Raw genomic sequence first — 25209 nt, 5'->3', positions numbered from 1 at the left:
TAGTTTAGGTAAATGTAAAGAGTCACAAAGCAATTAGTTGGCTTTATATACCATGCCAAACATTTAAGTGTTTTTTTTTAAAGCCTGTTAAATGTCCTACTTTCATGGAAAAAAACGGTTTGAAAAATTCAAAAATTGGTTGGGAGAATTTACCGTTAGAGGGTGTCACACAGTGATGCCTTCAAAGAAAACCATAACATACTTTGTGGTTTGAGAATGTTTTAATGATTTGTTGCATGTTAGAGGGTTACAGTAAAATAAAATAAGTAACATTTCATACAAAAAATTACGCAGTTTTTCCATCAACCTTCAACAATTTCAACGGTTCACGTTACTGGCTCTCGTGCCGGGGGGGGGGGGGGGGGGGTTGATGAATCAAACACTGGGTGGTTTTACTTTTTATATGCATAAAAGTCATATATACCATATTAGAAATAAGAATATTTGAGCGATAAAAATCTGAAGTTGGAAAGGAGAATTTACAATGTCTGGCTATGCATGGTACGATAAGGATAACACATTTCTGTTTTTTTTTTTTTTATCCAAGGTGACCCCCTTCAATAATGATTAGAAAAAATATGGAACAGGTATATAGCGTAATATAGCCAATGTGATTATGACATGACATTAACGTTTGACAGTAACCAAGATAGAGCTAATTGTATATGATTTTTTTTTGTTTTTAACAAATGATTTTAAACAACGTTGAAGACTACCAATACGTTTGATTATTATAAAAATAATGAATGGTTATGAGTTCAATAGTGCGAATATTTTCATGAATTGAAAGATTAACGTTAATCTTTCAACGAATGCAAATATTCGCACTATTGAACGAATGAAAAATATTCGAATGAATAATGTTGGAAGTTTTGATGAAAGTGAGCGAGGTGATTACATTATTGCCGTAGAGGGCTATCAAAGTTAACCAAGTACTAGCACTGATCTCTACGGAAAAATCATTTTTCCGTAGAGATCAGTGAGTACTACTACTAGTCATAGTAGTCGTGATTCAACAAGAAATATAGAAGTGAACAATTTTAGTTTTTAAGGTAAAAAGCTACCTAAATCCATCTTTAATTTAAATTACAATTTATCATATTAACTTTTTGAATTATAAGTATTTTACTAATAATATGCAGCACAGTAATTATATATTTTCAAAAAGATAGTATCCTTTTAAAAAATCAAGGTCTGAAATGTAAGCTAGTGACAAGGAACCCTGGCCCATGCTTGGCCAATCATCGCACAGGAGACAGGTGACGTAATCTCATTACTCACCGCGCGCAAATTCGACATTCATTCTGTTCTTCCGGGGTTCCCATTGACTTTTGTACAGGCTTTGTATTACACGTAGCGTCTATGGCCGGCAGCCGCCCATTTTGTTGACGTGCAATTCATTCATTCATTCGATCGCGTTGAGAAACCATTGTTTGCGTGTGTTAACATCTGGGATCTAGGAATGCAGCTATTTTTCGGCCTAGAAATACACTTTACCCACACCAGAACCATTACCTTTTGCATGAGTGGGATGTTCCTGAGATATGTATGAACAATGAATTCAAGAAAATTGATGGGGTAAGATAAAACTAAGACAATTATCATGATTATTGCAATACAATTTTATTTCACAGAGCTATTTCAGTGACGCGTTGACGCTTTTTTGGCACAGCGTCAGCGTCACTAAGCCGAGCTGAGCACTCGATAAACGCACAGTCGAGTCGTACAGTGTAGTGCAGTGTCTGTGATGATATGTCTGTGATTAAACTGCTTTTTAATAAATCCAAAGCAGGCATAAATCAATGTGTAGACCTAGATCTAGGCCTATATAAAACTATAACTTAGGCTACTAGGTTTGCTGTTCTTTGTTTGTTATCCTCCTAGTCCGACTCCTAGGCCTAGATCTAGTCCTAAAATATACTCCAAAAAACCAGTAGGGGCGCTGGTCCGAGAATGAGGATCGTCCTCATAAACAAGGATATCCTCATAAACGAAGACAAAATGTGTCCTCAAAAATAAGGGTCGTCTGCATTTTCGAGGACGTTTTTTTTCATCGGCGCTCTGGGGGTTTCATGTTACAGAACGGCCCGCTGGCGATGCCAAAAATGGATTCCCCTGGGGAAAATAACCCTAGTTGTCCGTCTACTTTTATGGGTTGTCCGTCTTCCCAAGGATTTATTGCTCATAATGTGAAGGTCTCTGTACAAAGTCAATGTAAATTGCATCAAGAAAAATCATTGCAGAATCCGTTTTTTGCATCGCCAATGCGCCGATCAAAAATATGAAACGTCTGCAAAAATGCAGACGGTCCTTATTTTTGAGGACGCATCGGTCAGTGTTAAAGAAGACGATCCTCGCTTATGAAGACGATCCTTATTCTCGGACCAGCGCCCCTACTGAAAACGGAGTTTTAATTTTACTTTACTGGAGACTGGAGTGGAGGTGGGCAATTGGTTAGAGGACCCCCTACACCATTTTTGTTGCGGTTACAAGAGTGCGCATGCGCAGACAGGGACGCTATTTTAATTTACGAGTAGTCTAAACAAGGTTGTTTACTCGTAATTTAAGATGGCGCCCATGTTAATATGATGTGAGCGCAAGCAGTAACGCAACAATACATGCGCATCTGAAATTGAAAACAGCCCAATTTTTCTGTCTCTTTTGTCTGTTAGCCTCTGATTTGGGTCGGCTCTACCTAAATCAGAGACTAACGAACGAAAGAGACAGAAAATTTGGGCTACTGAAAACATTGATGACGGAATGTTTATGTGCATATTAAATTGGCGGTTTTAACCGTGAAAAGGGTGTACGTGTTACACAGTATTAGGCCATGTAAAATTGATTACATGTTGATCGTCCGGATTTTTTGAAAAAGAGGAGGAGGGTGTACCATGTTATTTGATATTTGATATTTCAAAATGGCCGCTCAAAATGGCCGCTCGGTACATTTTCCCTGACAGTCGAGGCTATTTTTTTTCAAGATGGCCGCCGACAATTTTTTTAAAATCAGAAATAGAGCCATTTTAGCAGTGTTTTTCATGTTTTTTTTCTTTCAAAAAAATAAAAAATAATAAAAAATAAAAAATAAAAAATAAAAAAAAATAACAAATAACAAAAAATAGGAGGCGGCCCCCAAAAAGGAAGCGGGCGGGGACGATCAACATGAAATCAATTTTACATGGCCTTAGAAAGATTTAATAAGAAGGGGAAACTGTTCTAAAAGGAATATAGCAGATTTGAATTGTACAGAACCTACATTTATTCTTTACAAAATGCAATGTTACAACTTAGGTAGACCTACAGCTTTTTATTAGTATAACAAATATTATGTTTCGTCATATTTCAATGTCAAATAAACATTCATCTTCTTAAACTTGTTAATTTGAATAATAACTTATTTGAATAACTTGATCAATAACTTAATTTGTAACATGTATTTATTTTCCATTTTATGTGATTATAATTTACAAAGAATTGTTTTATAGTAAAAGATACATGTGATGTATGTAGGTCTAGGTCTATCATGTGAAATATCAGAAACAATGAACTGAAAATGAATTAAATGAGAGAGGACTGGTTGACATTGGATCGAAGGTAGACTTTTGAAGGCTGTTCCATTTGTGGTGGTCGGTTGTCCTTTGAAAAAAATTAGGTACTTAAACAGTTAAAAACACAAGAGTCTGATTCACAGTCGCACACTGCACTCTGCTCTGACAAACCACCCAATAGACATGATTGAGCCTGGAATTAATTATCAGATCTTGGAAAGTGGTCCTAAATATTCCGTGAGGGAACTTACACTGGCATGAGCCATATTTTGGGGTGTACAAATGTGATTGCCAGTGGTCATACATCATACTCATACTATTAATAATGGGGGTGAATGGAGGAGACCCACCCCCCCCCCCCCCCAAAAAAAAAAAAAAAAAAATGGGAAAAGATTGCAGGGATAACAAAGTGAGTGTGTAAAGTCCATGCATTATGCATTATTCACAATTATGAGTGATTTTTGGAACAGTGAGTTACACTGAAAATTTGTGAATTAGACTGCTGACTAGCATGACTTGACTTCTCTGTTTATTGATAATTCTTTACCCATTTTCAAGGAAAGTTGTGGAATAGATGATTAGGTTATTTTTATTCTTCACTTAATGTTGATCATGCAATGCTAGTATTTCATATATTTTATTTACTTTAATTGTGGTGGGAGGGGGGAGATCTCCTGTACTAAGATCATAAGATGACCTCCCCTGCAATACAGTTTTTTTAATGTGTCATGTTTGTCTTTGGCAATAAATTAATGATCATATGATAATCATATTTTTATCTGAATCCATGAAATTCATAATTTACCTACTGTAATTTAACTTTGTGTGTCTTGCTTTGAGCAGTGATTACGATGACACAGACAGTGCTAGCGATGGAGACGATTACACGGATCAGGACATGAGTGATTCGTCTCATGGATCATCATTCTATTCCAGGAAAGAGATCAGCCGAGCAAGATGGACAAAGGATGAGGTTTGATCATGTCTCTTTTTCTTCCTCTTTCTCCTGCTTATCTTCCTTCGCTATAAATACAGGCTACCATCAGGGCTGTGTCTCACGAAACTGTCATAAGTACAAGTTCAGCGACATCCCATTGTAACGCGTGTTAAACTTTAAACACGAATTTTAATGTGATGTCGCTGAACTTGTACTTAATGACGGTTTCGTGAGACGCAGCCCAGGTGTATTCTCATCCTGTGTATCGTAACTATCATTTGTGTATAAACCTCAAGTTTGCCGACATCCAATTGAACTGTGTGTATTCCTACCACAGTAAAAATGTAATTCTTCCTGTTATAGGGTGAAAACAAAATCAACATCATTAATTCACCTTCACTAAATTTTGTTAATGGATTTTTAAAAAGAGAAAATACTCAAACATGTTATTCCCCCTTATGAACCTATGGCTATACGACATGTGTAATGCCCTTCTCTGCTCTCAAGCATCACGCTTAAATGTACTTGTAGTTCTACATTCACTAAAAGTCTCTCCAATTTTTCTGTCTTCAGGACGACATGCTGAGGCAAGCCATTGAAGTCCATGGCACGCTAGACTGGAAACTTATCGGAAGCTTCTTCCCAAACCGATCTGAGCTCCAATGTTTCCATCGCTGGCAGAAGGTCCTGAACCCTGACCTGGTCAAAGGTCCCTGGACTACAGAGGTAAGGTCAAAGGTCAAGGAGTAAAGCTCATGGAGTAGTCCTGGGGGGGGGGGGGTTCACAAAACTTGTCATCAGTAACAAATGACAGTTTTTGTTATAAGCTACTGAAATCCTTGCTTCTGATTGCTTATCAGCAGATTTGTCATTGGTTTTTGTCGTTTATCATTGAAAAAAGGCTTTGTGAAACGGGTCCCCAAAAGTGAATTATTCTACCTATTGAAATGGTTTCAGACTTTCAGTTGTCCGAAATGTAATGTACAGTATTGTTAAATAACAATTAAAATAAGATCATTAAAATAAAGATAATGGTTTTCAGAAAACCATCCCACATTATACTTTTTCTTGCTTTCTTTCATTCCTTCCCTTAACCCTATTTAGCCCGGGGGGGGGCTTGAGAAGCCCCCCCCTCGACATTTTTCGCGATAATTTTTTAACGCAAGAAAATCTTGCACTGAAATTTTGTGACTTTTTTCTTTCGAGTCTTGCGCAACTTTTGAAAGAAATTTTTCGAAAATCGGACCTACCATTACAAAGTCACGTGTCCTTTTGTCTTCGCATGTCAGCCCGAAAATCGCTCATTTTTGTGATTTGTGTACAAAACATATGGAAATCTCATTTTTCAAATAAAGAGGTAAAACATTGGTTATTTGGTCTTGTTTAGATTTTAGGTGTTTATTTTGGGGTCAAAATAGTTGAATTATAGTTGGAAATGAAATAAAACAACAAAAACAATAAAATACATAAGTTAAAAAAACAAAGAAATACATAAGAAATTATCAAAACAATAGATAACATAAGGAATAACCCTGGTTTTTCAAATTTTTGTGTTGTATTATTATTCCAAATGGTCTAACAAATATATGTAGTGAGAAAGAATGCTTAAATATGAATAATGTCTGATTTATGGGCAAAAATGTGAATTTAATGACCTTATTTGCATAAATTACTATAAATATGCAAATGAGTGAATTTTTCAAAAAAATTGAAATTACCATAGTATTCTATACACTTCACTTGACATGTATGCAAATTTTCGCGGCGATCGGGCGTTTCACGGCCGAGATCACAGGGGGGGGCCTGAGAAGCCCCCCCCCTGGGCTATGCAGTTTCAAAATAGCCCGGGCTAAATAGGGTTAATCATCAGGCATTTCAATGAAAGAGAATTCGTTCATGTGGTTAAATTACATAGGCCTACTATTCTGCCATATTTCAATGTCCATAGATGCAAGGCTGAAAGCCTACTTGTTTGAATTACACACACAAATATTACATACACATTAGACCTTCAATCAAATTACAGCTTTTTCCCTGAAATCTTCAAAAGTTCAGAGCATAGATGTTGCTGCATGAATACCATTTAGTCGGACTAAACATTAAAACATGACATCAAGTCATGAATTAGAGTCAATTTGAAATGTATAATTTAAATAAACTGTGAGTACATTCATGAAACGTGAGTCTCCTTTATCTGATGAGACTGGTAATCATTTCTCCATGAACTAGGAGGACCTGTTAATCAGGCGGTTAGTGGTAGAGCTAGGGAACAAACAGTGGTCTGTTATCAGTCAACATATACCAGGTAGAATAGGCAAGCAATGTAGGGAAAGGTAAGCTTCGACAAATCATCGTCTTTTGAGAGCTGAAAGGCGTTTTTATTGTTTATTCTCTTTTTTAAAGAGTTTGAGTTATTCTTTTTGCTCTCAGCAGGAAGTATGAATCATTTTTGATTTGTTTTGTTTTGTTTTCAATTTTGTTTTAATTCCAATTTTAGTTATTTTGTTGTTTGAAATTACTGGTTTACTGATGTTGAACTACTCTAAGCCAGAAGCTATTGTATCCAGAATTTGTCAGGTATTGTTAACTAAAACTATTCCTGACAAATGACTTATGCCAATTACAAAAAGAAATGTTTTAATTCATTTTTGGCAGCAAGAAACTTTTGCTCATCAGAAGCACTTTCCAAATTTGCAAAAGTTACTGGTTTAATACCTCAGTCACACGGCCACACCAACTTCAGACCAACTCTTAACCGACCAATTTTTGGCCAAAGACATAACCTAATATTTTTGTTCGGTTTGTTGTTGGTCTGGTGTGACTAAGTATCGGAGTAAATTCTTCCTTTCAATAATCATTGTTGTTTTCTGCATGTTGTTATTGTTGATTTTTCTACGCAATTGTTTGTTTTAATCTACTAACCCAGGAGGATGAGAGAGTAGTTGAGTTGGTTCGTGAGCACGGCCCTAAGCGTTGGTCTCTCATCAGCAAGTTTCTCGTGGGGCGTACAGGCAAGCAGTGCAGGGAGAGGTATGCTATCTCTGTCTTCTCTCAATAGCAAACAAAAAAATCAATCTTGTATCAGTTCAGGTAGTACCATCAGTGGAAATTAACAGGGTTTCCTCAACTGCTGGGATATACATTGCCTCATAATTTATTGCAAACCTTTGCTTCCAGATCTTCTTGGGATCCAATATATATCTTTCAGGCTATTTGGGTAATACCAAAACATTGTTGACAATGATTGAAGTTTTTACTCACGATTTTAATCATTGAATCTTTGTGGGTCAGACAGAGAAATGCAGAGAAATGTATGGTATTTTTTGATAGAAACTAATAAGAGAATCGTCCATCTAAATTATATTATGTCTGTACATTTCTATTATACATGTTTGTATATTATGCCAGCAAATAGTATAAAAAAAAGTTAGGAAATAAAGACTACCATGTAAAGACTAGTAATATCATTTTGTTTGTTTTTTATATGATAAATGTAGTTCAAATGTTTCTTATTTCCCATAATTGTTACGATGTGTTAAATGTGTTTTGATTCCTTTAGTTATATACATGTAAACACTGAGTTCATATTTGTTTGAAGTTAAAGAAAGGGAGGGCACAACATTACATAGGCATGCATGATCAACCTGCTGTATAACTGAATTCCGACCATCAATGTCACCATCTTTAAACTACAGGACAAATCACTGATTTCTTTAAACATTGATGAATGTAGGGATGAGATTCCTTCACTGATTTTGAGATTTAAAGGGGGGATTAAACTTTCAGATTATCACTTATTGTACATCTAGCATTAACCTCACTACCTTAGCACCATCTTTCTCTCATCTGAACAATGTTATAGAGTCCCTTGAAGCAAGATGGGTAACAAATATTTCTCAAATTTAGAATTTAAAATACAAGGAAAACGTGTCCTTTAACGTTTGATATATTCAAAGTTTTCTGCAGATAGGTCCCCCTGTACGGGGCGCTTCCCCCTTAATCCCCTCCAGGTTTGCCCCCGGACCCCCATTTAATCTTCCTCCTTCTTGGAAATTTCTCTGTCTCGTCCCTGTTATTGGCAACCATTGCATTATGATAAATAAACATTTTTCTTCTTGTAGATGGCATAATCATCTGAATCCTGATATTAAGAAGTCTGCTTGGACTAAAGAGGAGGATTACATCATCTATGAAGCTCATAAGAAACTTGGTAACAGATGGGCTGAGATAGCAAAGCTTCTTCCAGGAAGGTATGTAGAAGTACATTCAAGTTGATAATGGTGGTGATGATAATGATGATGGTGATTGTGTTGATGATGATTATAATGATGATGGTGATTGTGTTGATGATGATTATAATGATGGTGATTGTGTTGATGATGATTATAATGATGATGGTGATTGTGTTGATGATGATTATAATGATGATGGTGATTGTGTTGATGATGATTATAATGATGATGGTGATTGTGTTGATGATGATTATAATGATGATGGTGATTGTGTTGATGATGATTATAATGATGATGGTGATTGTGTTGATGATGATTATAATGATGATGGTGATTGTGTTGATGATGATTATAATGATGATGGTGATTGTGTTGATGATGATTATAATGATGATGGTGATTGTGTTGACAATGATAAGAATGATGATTATGACAGTGGTGGTGGTGGTTCTAGGAATATAGGAATCTCTAAAGGTAGACTGGTCCAAGAGAATTAAGGTTGAGTTGTGGACAAGAGTGAAATGTAATTTGTCAGCTTTCTCCCTCATTTTATGTAAGTTTGGAAGAATATCATATATCATGCTCAACAGTCTTGAATTTACCACATGGACGCCTTATGTATGATGTTCAGAAGAGATGTTAAAACATTCATTCAATGTCAAATACTTCTCAGTTTTTGATATTCTATCAGTCCCTGACAATTCATGTATAAATTCTTGATTCAATGTGTGACTCGGTCTCCATTCAATATTCATTCATTATTTCCAATCCTCGTAACAAAAATACATTAAACAATACATTATCATATATGCCAACTGTTCAGATTAAAGAGGAACATTCCTCTTTTTGGGAGAAGATAATTATCATTTTAATGCAGGTGTTCCCCTTCCTGTACAAATTTGTCTGTAGTATTGAATAGGAGAGTTAGGATTGTTCCTCTTTTTTTTGAAAATAGCATAATTTGTACAGATTTCTGATTTTCAAATGTTGGCATGTATGCATTATACAATACATATAAGCAAATAAACAATACAAAAAATATGGAGGAGCCAGTAGCCTTTCAAGGCTGGGCTTCAATGGCCGCAGATAATTATACAAAGTAAAGAGAAAAGAAAGAATGGGTTGTACATAAACAAGTGTGTACAGGCTGATTAAACATAAGATAAAAATTCCTTCATTTGATGTTTATATTTTTGTTTGAATGAGGCAAATTCCTTTATCAAATCCCTTTGCAGGACGGACAATGCTATCAAGAATCACTGGAACTCCACGATGAAGAGGAAAGTAGAGACATGTAACCCCTACACCCCCAGCAAGACAACCAAGACACCTCACTATACACACACTAATGATAACCAGGTAAGTTCAAATCTTCATCATTACAACCGTTTTTTCTAGAATCCTGTGTATTGTTATTGTTATTATTATTAGGTATTTGGCATCGCCTGTGTCTGGGAGGGAAAAAGCGATCTGCATCACTGACTGTAACCCTCGGGTCTGTCCTGGTATAACTGATTGGGGGTGTGCAGGTGGACCACTACACCGGGGTTTCCCCCTATGCTTATACGAATAGTGCAGTGGGTTATTACAACCTGCAAAGGTGGTGACTCTGGAAAATGTATGGGACATGGTAATAAGACCAGAAAACAGTTCAGTTATGTCATCATGGTTATGTGATAGTAGTATCAATAATGTGATAATTATATCTTGTCGTATCGACATATGGACGGATATGTGCTGATGACAACAAGATGTGAAGAAGTGTTACCTTCTTTATAATAAAAATGCAGCTACAATTACATTTGCAATGTGAACTCGATCAGTAATTTGTAAAAATTTAGGCAGTCATATTTTGTTATGTGTTTTTCTTGTTTGACAGAAACCATGTAGCAGTAGCTCCAAGATATACACACCAGATAGTGACTTCATGAATGCTAATTCCATTAGAGGTATGTCGTTGTTTTTGTCTTTATGTGTATCCATGTTTTCATTATTTTCATCTTCTTCTTCTTCTTCATCATCCCCCCCCCCTTCTTTCCCTTACCGCTTTATCTTGTCAATTCTTTCAGATGTCAACATGACTTTTGCATGCATGAACATGTCATACATTGGATTATGGTCAAGATTCTAGATAATCACAAGAGTTTTTTGCCCCAAAATGATTGAATTGCAACACTCAATCTTGCGATTCTGGATTGTTTCTTCTTGCAAAAAAGGCTTTGTTGACAGGGCTGTCATTTTGCAGGCTTGAACCTGTTTACAAGCCCTGTAGAGGAGCAGACTATGCAGCATGATACATCTCCTAGCCTTCCCACACCCACCAGACCCTTGAACCCAAAAAGATCTGGAAGCACTGACCCCCTGCACGATACAATGCATCCAACACTGGCTTGGGACATCTAACCAACAGTGAACATTGTGGCTTTGTGACTCAAGAAGAAGAAGAAGTGCCTGTCTCCCCTCTGTGTCAATGCTTTTCAGGCTTTTTCCCCTACAGAATATATGGGATCGAATATATATGGGTCTTTCTTTCGAGCTACAGTCAAACCTGTCTATAGCAACCGCCCAAGGGAAACACAAAAAGTGGTCTTTGTAGACAGGCACCTTCAATACATTTCTCAATGAGAAACCATTTTCAAGGGTTATTAAAAAATGTGGTCTTTGTAGACAGGCTCCTTCAATACATTTCTCAATGAGAAACCATTTTCAAGGGTTATTAAAAAATGTGGTCTTTGTAGACAGGCTCCTTCAATACATTTCTCAATGAGAAACCATTTTCAAGGGTTATTAAAAAATGTGGTCTTTGTAGACAGGTGGTCACTAAACAGGTTTGACTGTACAATGCATACGGGTAAAACCAAAATGGCTGTTTTTAACTAAACTTGAAGTTCCGACTTAGGATTGTCAGGCTTTTTACTCTACAGAATATTTGGGATCCGATATTTCTGTGTCTTTCTTTCGGGCTATATAAGTTAAGACCAAAACATTGATGACAATGATTGAAGTTCCCACTCATGATTTTGTTTTATTTTCTTCCTCTCCTTCTCTCAGATGCTCTGAGGATGCGAGGTCAGGGTCAGCGTGTGGTGCGTACCCTCTACCCGATGGGTCACGACACCCTAGGTCAAGATGAAGGGGAAGGTTCAAAGGTCAAACAAGGAGTCAAGACTCCTCAGAAATGGCTGATCATGGACAATTGTGGTGAAATCTCACCTTTCAGGTAAGTTTAAAAATAAGTTTCACTTTGTTTCAGTCTTGTATTTGTATTTATTACAAAACACAGAACATGAATATTTTTTTTTACCAAAAATATGCATAACAACTATTACAAATATCAGAGAGAAAAAAAAATTTGATTTAACTAAGAAAAATGATATTTTTTTAGCTAGAATACTTTGATTTAATACAGGTTCGCAACATTGAACATGTTACATCAAGCGCAAAACATGCTTCTGTGATTCGTGCACTTGATTGCAAGCCTCGCTGTACCACGGGGCTTGCAATCAAGTGCACCAATCACAGAAGCATTCTAATTTCTTCTTCTTTCTAAACTTTCTTCCTTCCCTCTGCAGAGATTTCCATGATCTGATTGAGACCAGCGGTCATCCCTTTGATGACAAGGACAATGGAATATCAACCTTTGACCTTTCACTGGGGGTCAATTCCAGTACTCCCATTAAGTTCACCCATATGAACACCAAAGGATCTATCGGTATGTTTCAAATTTTAGACTTTTGTTATTGTTATTGTTATTGCTCGTAGTTTATGCAAAAAATATATTAATTAGCTGATTCATAAGCTTTTGAAAGCTTTGTATATGTACATTTTTACTTGTTAGAAATATACCCTTGTTTTATGTAGGTGTTAATTTGAAATTGTGTCTTTTCTCAGTATTTATTTGTAATGTTTACATAATGTGTGTAGACAAGTTAGAGGTATATTATCATAGAAGGAGGGAGAGAGGATGGACAAAGAGTTGAAAGGAAAATAATACAAAATAAATAAAATAAATGTGAATCATATGCAAGGAGAGAGAGAGAAGACAGAGATGGTGAAACGATTATGTTTACTTTTCTTATCCTCCACATTTTCACAACAATGTGACATTAGATTTATGATGGTGGTAGGTTTTTCAAAAATCAATCCTTTACAAATTACAACTGAGTGTTCTGCTCATGAGCATAATTAACATACATCAATATGTATAAGGTTTTTAACGACATGTATTTTTTTATCCAGTATGAATAATTATTCTGTTTTATTTACTAAGGTAAAGGGCTTTGAGCTTGTTCATGTAGAGGTGTAGAGGCTTCCATGGGGTCCATCTTGAGTTATATTAGTCTAAGAAGTCAGCAAGTTCCATACTAACTTTAAAATCCAACTCCCTTTTTGAATCTCTTTCTCTTGACAGACTATCGTTTTGATGGCCAGGCGCTTCTAGACCTGTCACGTGAGGCATCAGGTGGTCTTATACCCATCACGTCACCCGTCACATCCAAGTTCAGCACCCCTCCTACCATCCTTAGGAAGGCCAAACGCAAGGTAAGGGCACAATCTCAGAAGTTTTGGTCTATCTCGCAAAATGTGAACAGTAGTGTGTGTCACCAGACGCTTGGCAAAGCTTTTCAATGTGCTGAAACAACCGACTCTCACTGAGAGCTCTGCTGGGCCACTTAATTGGCAATATTTATATTTTTTGTATTTGCATGTTTTGCAATTTTTTAACAGGAATGTAATAAAATTTAATAAAAGTATTATATTGACATCATAAATTTTTATTTTTTACAGTGCCGTTGAACAGTTCTTGTGCTAAGAACCAGGAAGGTTTATGCCCTCACCAAATTGTAGTAGTTTTCCACTGTTTTTTTTTTCCATTCTATTTTCATATCAAAATACATTCATTCTTGGGTCATGGACATAAAACATTTAAAAAAAGTTTATCAAATAACTGTAAACCAAATTCAAGTAAGTTTGTGCTAATGTTTTACATTCTCTCATCCCATCATGTTTCTCCTGTAGCGAGTTAGAACAAGCTCCGCCTCCTTTGATGTTTCCATGGATACATCATTAAGCTCCACCCTGAACACGCCTAACACATCCCGGTACAAGACGCCTCAGGGTACGCCCATTAAGACCCTCCCCTTCTCACCCTCACAGGTAAGCCAGCCCTCTACAGATCGCATAAGTTCAGTTTTAAGGCCTCTCTAAAGTGTCGGGAGCCCCAAAAATGTGATGGCAAAATTTCCCTTGAATGGTATCATAATGTGAAAGAGAATGTCATTTAAGATGTGTTGCTGCAAGGATTCTCAAATTTAAGAATACAAAATATAGGTTTTCCGCATACAACAGAAAACCCAAATTATGTATTCTTTTATCAATATTTGTCTTCAAACATTTTTTTTTTTTTGGGGGGGGGGGGGGTTGGAAACTTTGTGTCAATCCTCTTTCACATTATGATACGATTTAAGTGAAATTTTGCCCTCAATTTTTTGGCAAATTTGGGGCTCCAAACTTTTTAGAGGGGCTTCAATGCCATTTAACGGTATTTTTACAAAGAGACTGACTTTGATTCATGCAGATCTTGACCATTAGAGAGAGTGAAGCTTGTTTTCATTTGATGCACAAAAATGTCTCAAAATTGAAGAAAAAGAAAAAGGAAATTAATGATACTTTTTTTATAAGGAGAGTTGACAAAGTACGTAACAATCCATAGACAACATGACCAATTTGATATTCACATACAACAAATGATGTAATCTTTCAAACATCCAAAACTGTTCTTTTTACTTGTTCTTTTTTTTTTTCACTGATCAGATTTCCTCTTTCTTGCTCTTTTCTGTTTTAATGCAAAGAAACCGATTACAAGGGTTAGATTGCCCTTAAACATAGAGCGAGACCTAATCATGCTGACAAACTAGATGCTGTTATAGACATTGAGACACAGCGAGTCAGCAATTACCTTGATTTATTTTCTTCTCATTTCATCTTTCCTTGTTTTCACAATATGCCTGGTATCACTGGTTCTCTTTCAGTTTCTGAATGGAAGCACCTCGGCAACATGCTCCTCCTCTTTACTGCTCACCTCCACTCCGATTGGTGGAAACCATTCACAAGCCACTCCCTCAATGCTCACAACACCAGCTGGGTAAGGAATGACTTTTTTATTTCAGATAATTCTTTTTAATATTGTTATCTTAAGTAAATATTGTTACATAAATAGGAGGGAATGACACTAATTCTTCCTGGAGTCCGTGACATGATAAAGGGTCCTTTGGGTACAACGAGTGAGAAGATAAATAGATTGAACAGTATAGGGAAAGTGAAGAAGAAGAATTCATCACCATCTTCTTCTTCATCATTCTTATCGTCAACATCATCAAACATCATCATCTTTTAAAGAGAAGGTTGAGTTCTGGGAAGAGGTGAAAAATAATTTATGAGCATTATCATTCTTATGTTCCCTGAAAAGCATGGCTCTTCAAATGCCTTCATATTCTAAATACTTCATGTACATCGTAAAACTCGGGGGGTAGGTTTTTTACGCCACGTGTTCGTGTAGTCCCATATACATCTTTCTGTGTACAGTGTTTGTAACTTTACTAAGACTTGGCCAATATCTTATCATTTTGATGATTCCAGAACCTTGCAATACACACAAATTCTTATATGCTAGATGATCAACCTTTTCTGGTCGATTCCACACCGTTTCTTTCACAATGCAATCGCATGACCAGAACTCAACTTCATCTTTAAAGTCCCACTGCACTACTTTTATAATAGCTACTTGTGCCCTCTATATAGCAAACAATGCCTGAGCATGCAGTGACCATTGGTCCCCCATGATCTCCTTTTTCTAATGTTAATTGTGAGCTGATTTGATGAGATAACCACCTGTCAGTGGGCATGCAGGGAGGTCTAATATCCCCTGGCCAAACCAGTGCAGAGGGGCTTTTAAATGTATTTTTCCCATGCTGGTTTGGATCTTTCATGTCCTGTCTCCAAGTCTTCCACAACGCTCATTTACACAACAATAGACATCAAGTTTCAAAGGTATCTAAAATCATTCTAGGTATACAAGCCCCGACTCACTTAAGACTCACATCTTCCTTCAGACATTTAAATGCTAACTTTTTTGGAGGAGCTTGTGCCTTTGAATGTTTATTGAAACAGATATATGGCGCCATACAAATGCTGTGAATCACCATCATCATCATAACCATCTTTTATCTCTCTCCATTACCATGGCAGCATGTTCCGCACCCCTCGGATCCGACGCTCGTTGATTGACACACCCAGGACACCTACACCCTTCAAGGATGCCCTGGCAGCCATAGAGAAGGCAGGAGGACCAATCAGGAAAATGGTATGTGTGGTTTTGAGAAGATCGAGTTTGGGGAAAGTTATTATTTGACATTTAAGGAGGCGCAATAGCTCAGTGGTCTTGTAATCCGGTGACCCGGGTTCGAAACCAATTCGATGCGCTAGTGCCCTTTGGTAAGGCATTAATCCTCATTACCAGGTCCGTCGGAGAGGACCTAAAGCCGTCTGTCTTCTGGTTGCTTACTAACAGGCATTTATTGCTTTCTTAGCTGCCAGGTAAAATAACCACCACCACTACATAAAAACAGCATCACATTTGCAAACCTTGAATGCTTATAAAGGCTTTTCAAATTACAAACTTAAATAGTACGTCTGTGAACTGACTGGAAGAATTTCTGTATTTTGTGAGACCTGATTTACAGAAAATTAGCCATTTTAGGAGACTTATGTAGAAAATTGATTTTCGTTTGGAATAGGGTAGACATGAACATTCAGTTTAATTGATAATGGCAACATCTGTAGCAATTTACATGCTTCATGCTACTGCTTTTTGTTGTTGATATGCATCCCCAAAGAAGTCTTATTCTCATTCCATAAATATTGCATTACTACTGGTCCCCCCTGAAGCTTTCCAATATGATATCTATCAGTCATTGATGCAGTAATGAAATCAGAAGACCTTCTTTATATAGCAATACCTCATATATATTTTGAAAATGTCTCTTTACAGCAGGATCCTTTCATCAAGCTCATGTTTTAAACCAACACATTTTAGAGTTAGGTGATCGGCAGCCTTTTCACACACAGCTAAAATTCATCGTATCTAGAGATGATTAGAATCACTCAACAGTTTTAAACATGTTTATAGACAAAATTTCCCAGTGTGAACATCGTTTATACGATGTTGGGATAGATACGAAGTCGCGATCCATACGCCCCTAAAAGCAGGCTGCAGATACGAAGTTTGTATCTAGAGAGCTTGACATTTTGTGTGTGAAAGGAAATTCGTGTTTAAACGTGTTTAAACTGGATGGAGCGTGCGCTTTGATTGACATGACATGACCTTCAATGCGCAATGGCACTACTGCGCATTTTACGAGCAGTAGTTAATCACGAAACTATTAACGATCGCAACGAAATTTCTGTGTGTGAAAGGCTCGTGATTAGTTTAAACACGTTCGAAACACGTTTATACTAGTCATGTTTATAGAATTTTAGCTGTGTGTGAAAAGGCTGCAATGCTCTTTGAATTTTCTAATTATAATGATAAAATTCTCTGTTCTGTTTCTAGCCGCACACCCCGAACCAGCTTTCTGATATCTCAGAGATCATTGCTCGAGACGAGAGAGAGGGGCTCAACAAGATTGCGATTAACCAATTAAAACGTGCCATCTTGCAGAAGGTAGGAATCATATGATGTGATTATCAGTACATTTTATAATGGGTAGTTCCATGTAAATCTTTAATCTTTAGATTGACTTCATTCATCCCAAAATACTTTTATCTAATATGACCATTGCCTAAGGTTGTTAACATCAGAAAGATCCATTTGTCAATAGTCATATCGGCGTTCGTTATCCGTTAAGTGTATGCAAGATTTTGAATAATGAATGAAAATGTATGAAAGAAAGTTTAGAGAATTGAGTAGAATGTAGCCAAAGTGATGAGATTAGATAAATATTGTGCCAACAAATCAAAGAACCCACATGTTTATAGTTTTATAAATGACCATTTTATGTATGTTTGTGTGTTTGTATGCAATATGTTTCAGACTCATGATGATTATTTTCATCTGAGGGCCTGACATTAATGGCACCGTCCGATAGATAGTCATGACTTGGTTTTGGAAAGGGAACCGTCAAAGCCAGTTTGTAGGCAAATACAGAAAGCTATCCACTGGACCAACTCTCATCTCATACAAATGTTATTTTCACTCATTATTCTTTGTTCCAGGCCGAATCAATATCACCTGTGAAGAAAGTAAGGAAGTCGCTGTCCAGCTGCATGCAGAGGGAAAAGGAAAATTTGACTGGAGACGAGACTAGACAAGAAGAGGCTGATGTAAGTTGATATAATACACATTGAAAAAAGAAAAGTTTTGATATTATTATGCATCTTATGCTGTAGCAACCATCTCGGCAGCCGGTGGGTGGGCGGCCGGCTTCTTAGTCTTCTACATTACTGTTTGCCAAACTTGACCAAAAAAAAGTATTACCCACATTTGAAAGATTTGGTAAAAACACTAAACAGAAGAAATCCTGGATATCCATCTAAAATCTAACTCTGAGTGAACCAAGTGTTTATTTGAGTGAAGGAAGAGCATTACAGTCAACCTTGCACTGGCCCAAAAATTGGCTTTTCAAATTATTTTCTCCAGTCCTGAAGGATTTGATTTTCTAGCGGTTGACTGCGCTTATATCTCGCTCATGGTTCACTGATTTATGTTTCTGCTCACAGGAGAGCATCCTTGCATCAAGTCTGCTGATGTCGCCCCCTGTAGGCAGTAAAGGTCAAGGGTCAATCCTCGGTGGTGAAATGAGTATGAAAGCTCTTAACGAAGCTTTCAACATGCCTTCGACCCCGTCCCCTGTCGCCCCCGCAAGGCCAAAGGTCAAAGTTGAGCCAGCCAATGGACCTGTATTTCAACAAACCAAGGTGAATATATATGGGGCTGCATGTGAAATATTCAAGTTTGAAGTTGACGATGGTCCTGTCAAGAATAAGATCAGAGTAACGAGATAATTCAGGTTTATCAGTCATGGAAATGGACATGTTGGCTTCAAATCAGTATTGTGTCTGATCTAACCTCACAACAATCCTCATCAGGGGGGCGTTTCACAAAACTTGTCATCAGTGACAAATGACAATTTTTGTTATATGCTACTGAAATCCTTGTTTCTGATTGGTTATCAGTAGATTTGTCACTGCTTTTTTTCATTTGTCATTGAAAAAATGCTTTGTGATTAGGCCTTTTCCCCAACAGGAAGCCCCATATGTAGAGGTGTTGTCGACTAGTTGATAAGTCACCCGACTGCAGATCACAAGGTACAGGGTTCAAGTCCCGCCGCGGCACTACTGTCCTTTGGCAAGACGTTAATCTACATTTGCCACTCTCCACCCACGCGTAAATGGGTACCTGATATTCTTGAGCGCTAGTTACTTTGGCAGCTCGGCTATAACCAGGGTAATATGTGTAAAGCGCCATGAGCGTCAGGACCTGGCGGATACCGGGGCTATATACATAACCATATTATTTATTTATAAGACCATAATTCTCTTTTTGTCTGCAGATGTGTTGCCAATTTGATAATTCATAACTGATTTTTATTTTCATCTCCTGCCAGGGATCTCGAGACAAGGAATGGTGGCAGATCACCCTGGGACAGACGAGAGACCAGCAGTTCATGAGCGGTCAAGCGCGACGGATGATTCTACGAGATCGTGTTCCGAGGTCGCTCGTCCTCTAAGGTCAAAGGTCATATAGTATATCTGTTTCTTGTCATGTCTGTCAACATTAAAGCTAGGAATGTAGTTTGAACCCGTAGTAGATTGTTTCATACCCATGAGCGAGATACCAGGGCCTGTATTTATTAATTCAAAGATTAATGCATGCTCAGTGAGTACTTCATTTAACTGATCGAATTACGTAGATTCTAACATGATATCACTCAACTGATAAGCCCTGTTCAGATAGGTTTCGGTAATCCAGCGCATTTTTATCCATTATGACGTCTGTGTCATGATTGTAATAATTTTCCGCTTATATAGCGCTTAAAGGTAATACAAAGTTTTGGTATGGGGTCATGTATTCGGTTCAAATGAACATATTGGAAACATATGCGATCCTACAATACTCATTGATCGTTGTCGCGGTTGAAATCGAGTCTAAAGTTATGAAATTGTAGATAATAAACTCTTTATGTTGTATAGCTCCCTCTCAAGGTCAAGATATTAATTAAGCTATAAAACAATGTTTCTTGACCGAAATCGACCGATTAGCTATTCCCGTTTGGAAATTATATATGACAACTACATATTCTGAGAATTTCATGGTCGCAGCTACCATCGTACGGCCGTAGGCGCCATTTGAAATTTATCAAAATTTACCGGGAGCACCGGTAAATTTTTATATTCAATTTTACTCGAAAACAAAAGTGTTTCAGGGGCTAAATTTTCTAGTGCTTATAATACACCCACAGGGGCATCCAAATATATAAAAATTGTAAAGAATCATTGTCCACCCAATTTTCAAAATTTCCCAAAACTTTGTATTACCTTTAATACAATGTCTCTAAGCGCTTTTACAGATATACTATTACCCTGATCATTGGATTTGATGCTTGCCCGCACACACTGTGTGCACAATCTCCACTCTCTGGGGAGCATTCCAGCCAGGCGTTAATTGACCATTTAACATCTGGGTGGAGAGTAGCAAGTGCAGGTTAATATCTTGCTGAAGGATATTAGTGCCGTGTTGGGATTCGAATCCTCGACCTTCGCATCTCCAGGCAAGCGCCTTAAATCACTCGGCCACGACGCTCCCACGACACTCCCATAATACGATTCACGTTTCTGTATCTTATAACACAGCGGCATGGTGTGTACTGCTTCATATTTGAATGAGCCGTTGGACATTGAGCGTTTGGCTACAGCATGATTGTAAATTACAATGTATATGTTTGTATATTTTGCTTTTAGAGATTTAATATTTGAGTTCCTGATTTACTAAGGGGTGAAATTAGATATAATAACGGTGTATCATAGACTTGATGTGTGCATTATAACAGGAAACAATACTAGGAAGTCATCTAGCATCTATGTAACATACATGTACAGCAAAGGATATCAATTATTCTAGATTGTTCTTGGAGGACTATGTCATCTGAGAGTGTCTACGTGCACAGTCGCATCCTACTATGGTCTGCATGCCAATTATGTTTTCAAATTAATTATAAGTGAGACTAGACAAATATTTGTTATGGCGACTTGCAGGATGTGATGCACACCTGCTTTACAAGTATTAGGGCATCACAAATAGGATGATTGAAAGGAGTTGAAAGGATTTCATTTGTCACAGGAAAACCAAAATATGCTCAGTTGAGAACATTTTTCATCATTCTCAAACAATCTAATCATTAATAATTATGTACATTATTTCTTCTGTTTTGAGCCAAAGTAGTGCTAACTCTGATGAAATATAAGAGTTAACACTTTTTAGGCTTTTAATTTACAATTGGGGACAGCTAGTACGGTATTTACAATGATGAAGATTTTTTTTTTTTTTACCAAATTCTTTTCACACATAAACAAAAGTGATCAGTGAATTTTCATTAAGTAGACAAAACAAATAGACATACACAAAGATGTGAACAAAGGACAAAGAAATAAACAAAATTAAATGATTGAGTATTAAACTGTATTTATTCCTCTTTTTCCTTGTTCCATTTCATTGATGGATTAAACATGATTTTAAGCACACACAAAATATTAAAATCATTTTAAAGCTAGAATATATACCCAGAATTACTTCATATATATAAATATAATGTTTAATACTGTAATCGTTGACAAAGGTTTCAATTCCTTTCATGAAAATTGTTTACACAAAAAGCATCTATACGATACCAACACTATAAACAACATCTTGTACTAATAATATTCTCATGAACCTAACAAAAGTTTACAATTATGAGGAAATTAGTATACAAGTATTAGTACTCTAGAGTTGATTTGAAGTTGAAAGTGAAACAATTATTAATGACAAACAATTTGACTGCAGTGCGTGATGCATTTCAACAATATTGTAATATCTTTCAAGTGGGGATGAGAAGATGACGTAATTCTGTGCAGTGTTAAATATAAATAAATCTTCAAAAAACAAACGGTGGATAGAAAGCACGAATTGTCTATTTTGGTGCTGAAACAATTTCAGATAATATGGTCAGTACAGCACCAGATTCAAATGATCATAGAATGTACACACGCTTCATGTTACGCTTGTGGTTTTGCAGTTATTAATGTAAACAACAGCATAAAGAAAGTAGAAGGGGAAAAAAACATGACCGAAGTTTGATGCGAATCATACCAAAAGAAATTGATAAAGTAAGTTATCATGCTCATCAAGCGTTTGGAACAGACAACAAAATGTGTATATAAATAGTTTATGACGTTGTGTATAAAGGATACACATGAATATCAACATACACGTTATTAGCAAGTATAAAGAGGACATGCATAAGACTTGATCCCAAATACTTCTCAACTGTGGAAGGTTATTTTGCCGAGTTATTTTTCTTTTCGTCATTATGATTTGATGTGTATACGATGTACATATTGTATTTGCAGATTTGTTTTTATGAGTGCTATTCTATTAGTTTATACATGTATGTGATTCATTATTATTCATCATTATAGCGGCTCTGATCAAATATGCCTCTCTGTATTTTTAGACGTTACTAAAATGACCATCCTCTAATTTTCCCCAAAGCTCTGCAGTTTGATAATATAAATATATCCTCTTTTTAAAATTATGATTGGACGTTTAAAAAAGATGCTGTATTGCCCTTTTGGGGGCGACGGTCGCTGTTTTGAGGGGGGGGGGGGGGGGGAAGCAAAACGATTTCCGACCAAACGACCCAGGTTCTGGCACCTAAAGGGCAATACAACATTCTCTTTTTGAGGCCTGACTGGCTCCACATAACTATTGTGTAAATACTATTTTGCATATATTTAGAGAGTGCTTTACATTTCATTTTCTTTACTAGTCAGTTTCTACATGGCAAAACATGTAATTTCCAGATAGAAAGATCATTTGAAAGCTTTGATTTTGCCTGAGAGTCCTTGGCAATTTTAATCAAAATTTTGGGTCATTGTAGGTCACACATAGTACCATTTGATAGTGCATTTGCAGATGTGGTGTATTGTGTTACAGTTTGAGGTTATATTTAGCACATCGCAGCTTCTATACAATGCATACAAACTGAATGTTCAGATATCAGATTATCTCTAGTACGGTGTTGTAGTAGTATGGCAATAGCAAACATTGTTAAGTTTTGAAAAGTAGAAGTGAGTTGTTATATCTGTTCCAATACCATGGTCACAAGAATGATACCAGCCCAACAACAGACCAAAACATCACATTACATTAGACTGAATGTAGGATCAATTATAGATCTGTTTGGAGTCTGTTTGGCGGTGCGACTATGATATTATTATTAATGTATATTTATTCAGATAAATGGAACTATGGAAGTAGACTCAATTAATTTGAAATATGCTTAGAACTTTGCATTAAAACTTTTGACAGTAAATGAATAATCTTGTGCTCACAGAATTGCAGTGGTTGTACCTAAAGAGTGTAAACATAGGTAAAACAATACCTTGCTTTAGAAAACGAAGCAGTCTTACAGATTTATGAAATTATTGCCTTTTCTCTACAAAATCTTGTCTTTAGAAGAAGAAAACGAAGGATTGTCAGGACGAGTAAATTATAACTATTGCAACAAATTCTTCTCGCATGACAACAAAATGGATTTTTGTTGTTGAAATGTTACACAGAACATGCAGTGCAAGACACTTATATATGACAGCATCGATATTTATGCCTTCTTATTTCCAACTGCAGTGACATGTGAAATACAGTTGAACCTGCTGTGTATAGTGCCCACCTGTGTATACAAAAACATGCACAGTTCTTATTGAAACATGTCATTGAGAACCTGTATATAAAGACCATCTGCTTCTACAGGCCACCTTTTTGTGTCCCTACAGCGTTTTTTCTAGTCAGGTTTGACTGTATTATTCTCCTTGAAGTGGGTTGGACAGAGTGCAGTCAAGCTTGTACATAATAATATAGAATAGAGCACACTAATTTATTACAATTTCATTCAATTTTGAGTTACAGTGGACACTCATTATAATGAGCTCTGTTATAGCGAGGTATCTCTTATAACAAGATTCTGGATATAACAAGGTTATTTGCATGGTCTTAAGCACCTCGTTATAAGGAGTTTCCACTGTATTATTCATATTTATTGCTAGTTTGGTTTATTTTGTATGTGTTTTATTTTCCTTCTTGTTTGATGTCGTGTCAGTGAATCAACCTTAAATAGCATTTTCTTTCTGCAAAAGCAAACGAGTAGATTATGGTACTGTAATAACAACAAAGTTAAGCTTTTGAAATTTCCTCTCGTACTTCTGAATAAACACTCGTCTTTTCAATGGACCTATTTACGTGACAAGAATATTGTATGAAACTGTATCTTTCCTGATTTAATATAATTAGGTTTAAAACGCCACTTACATGTAAATGTATACTGTGTGTATGATGTGAAACAATAAATTAAACTAAACATCAAACGGTTGACTACGTGAAGCATTCCTTTGCAGTCTACAAAGAAACAATACATGAATATCATTTTTCTGTGGTAATAGCTGATTTAAAAGGAAGATGAGATCATCAAGCGAAACCAACTAACCCTTAGAAAATAGTGGTAAGGTATTGTTTCATTCAGTCTGGTGTTGAAACCGACTCCAAACTGATACTGAACCAACAAACAGACCCTTGGCCAATAGGGCTAAGGTTTGTATCTTTCATTGTGTGCCAGAGTGCCAGTGTGGTGTTGGTCTCTTCATTGTGACTGCAGTATAAGGAACATCAACGGAGGAAGAGGTAGAACGAGAAAGTCGGAATGAACGAGAAAGGGTGACAATGATGGAAGCTAGAATGGGAAGGTGATATTGCAACAGGGAAAACAAGTTTGTAAATGAGAGGAAGACCTGTGAATGCATCACAAGAAGGGGAAAGAGAAGAAAATACATTAAATGTCTTCATTAAGAACATACAGATCTATTTATCTTTATGACCCAGAATTGTGACCTTCTATGAAATATTCACGCTTTAATCTTAAACCTCTTGTCGCTGGTTATCCTCAGTCCAGTTATAGCTACTGTGACAGATGATCAACTACACATCATTTCATCTTAAATTTTTCATTTGAATCTTATTTCAATACATTTTCTTTTTGTTTTGGTGAGCAGCATTGTTGTCATACCAATTCACTCTATATCAAAGTGAATGATTCAACAAATTGTACCTACCCATCCCTCCACCTGGTAAAAACAACAACATGTATCTCTCTATACATGGTGGTCTGTGTGCCAACAAAATCTC

The 25209-nt window shown here is 36.6% G+C and overlaps 1 protein-coding gene across 1 annotated transcript; it reads left to right on the top strand.

Annotated features, from left to right (window-relative positions):
* The first annotated feature begins 1342 nt into the window (after nucleotides 1–1342).
* Nucleotides 1343–22635, top strand: LOC592751 (myb-related transcription factor). Its single transcript, XM_030992663.1, has 17 exons — nucleotides 1343–1578; nucleotides 4392–4521; nucleotides 5059–5211; nucleotides 7412–7515; nucleotides 8607–8735; nucleotides 9953–10076; nucleotides 10597–10666; nucleotides 11769–11937; nucleotides 12290–12429; nucleotides 13129–13259; nucleotides 13737–13874; nucleotides 14750–14862; nucleotides 15966–16080; nucleotides 17329–17439; nucleotides 17991–18098; nucleotides 18495–18692; nucleotides 19382–22635. The coding sequence occupies exons 1-17, from the start codon at nucleotides 1556–1558 to the stop codon at nucleotides 19502–19504; spliced, it is 2079 nt and encodes a 692-aa protein (XP_030848523.1). The 5' UTR covers nucleotides 1343–1555; the 3' UTR covers nucleotides 19505–22635.
* The last annotated feature ends 2574 nt before the right edge of the window (nucleotides 22636–25209 follow it).

Source organism: Strongylocentrotus purpuratus, unplaced genomic scaffold (assembly GCF_000002235.5).
Source record: "Strongylocentrotus purpuratus isolate Spur 01 unplaced genomic scaffold, Spur_5.0 spur5_scaffold_20, whole genome shotgun sequence".
In the NCBI taxonomy this organism is placed as follows: domain Eukaryota; kingdom Metazoa; phylum Echinodermata; class Echinoidea; order Camarodonta; family Strongylocentrotidae; genus Strongylocentrotus; species Strongylocentrotus purpuratus.
Note: the sequence above shows the minus strand (reverse complement) of the source record. Positions and strands in the feature narration are given on the sequence as shown.

Bases quoted from the DNA above. Each gene is read 5' to 3' on its own strand.
- LOC592751 (XM_030992663.1), top strand. From the start codon at position 1,556: ATGAATTCAAGAAAATTGATGGG. The intron at 11,938-12,289 runs GTAAGTTTAAAA...TTCCCTCTGCAG, and splicing joins GGTGAAATCTCACCTTTCAG to AGATTTCCATGATCTGATTG. The intron at 13,875-14,749 runs GTAAGCCAGCCC...GTTCTCTTTCAG, and splicing joins TCCCCTTCTCACCCTCACAG to TTTCTGAATGGAAGCACCTC.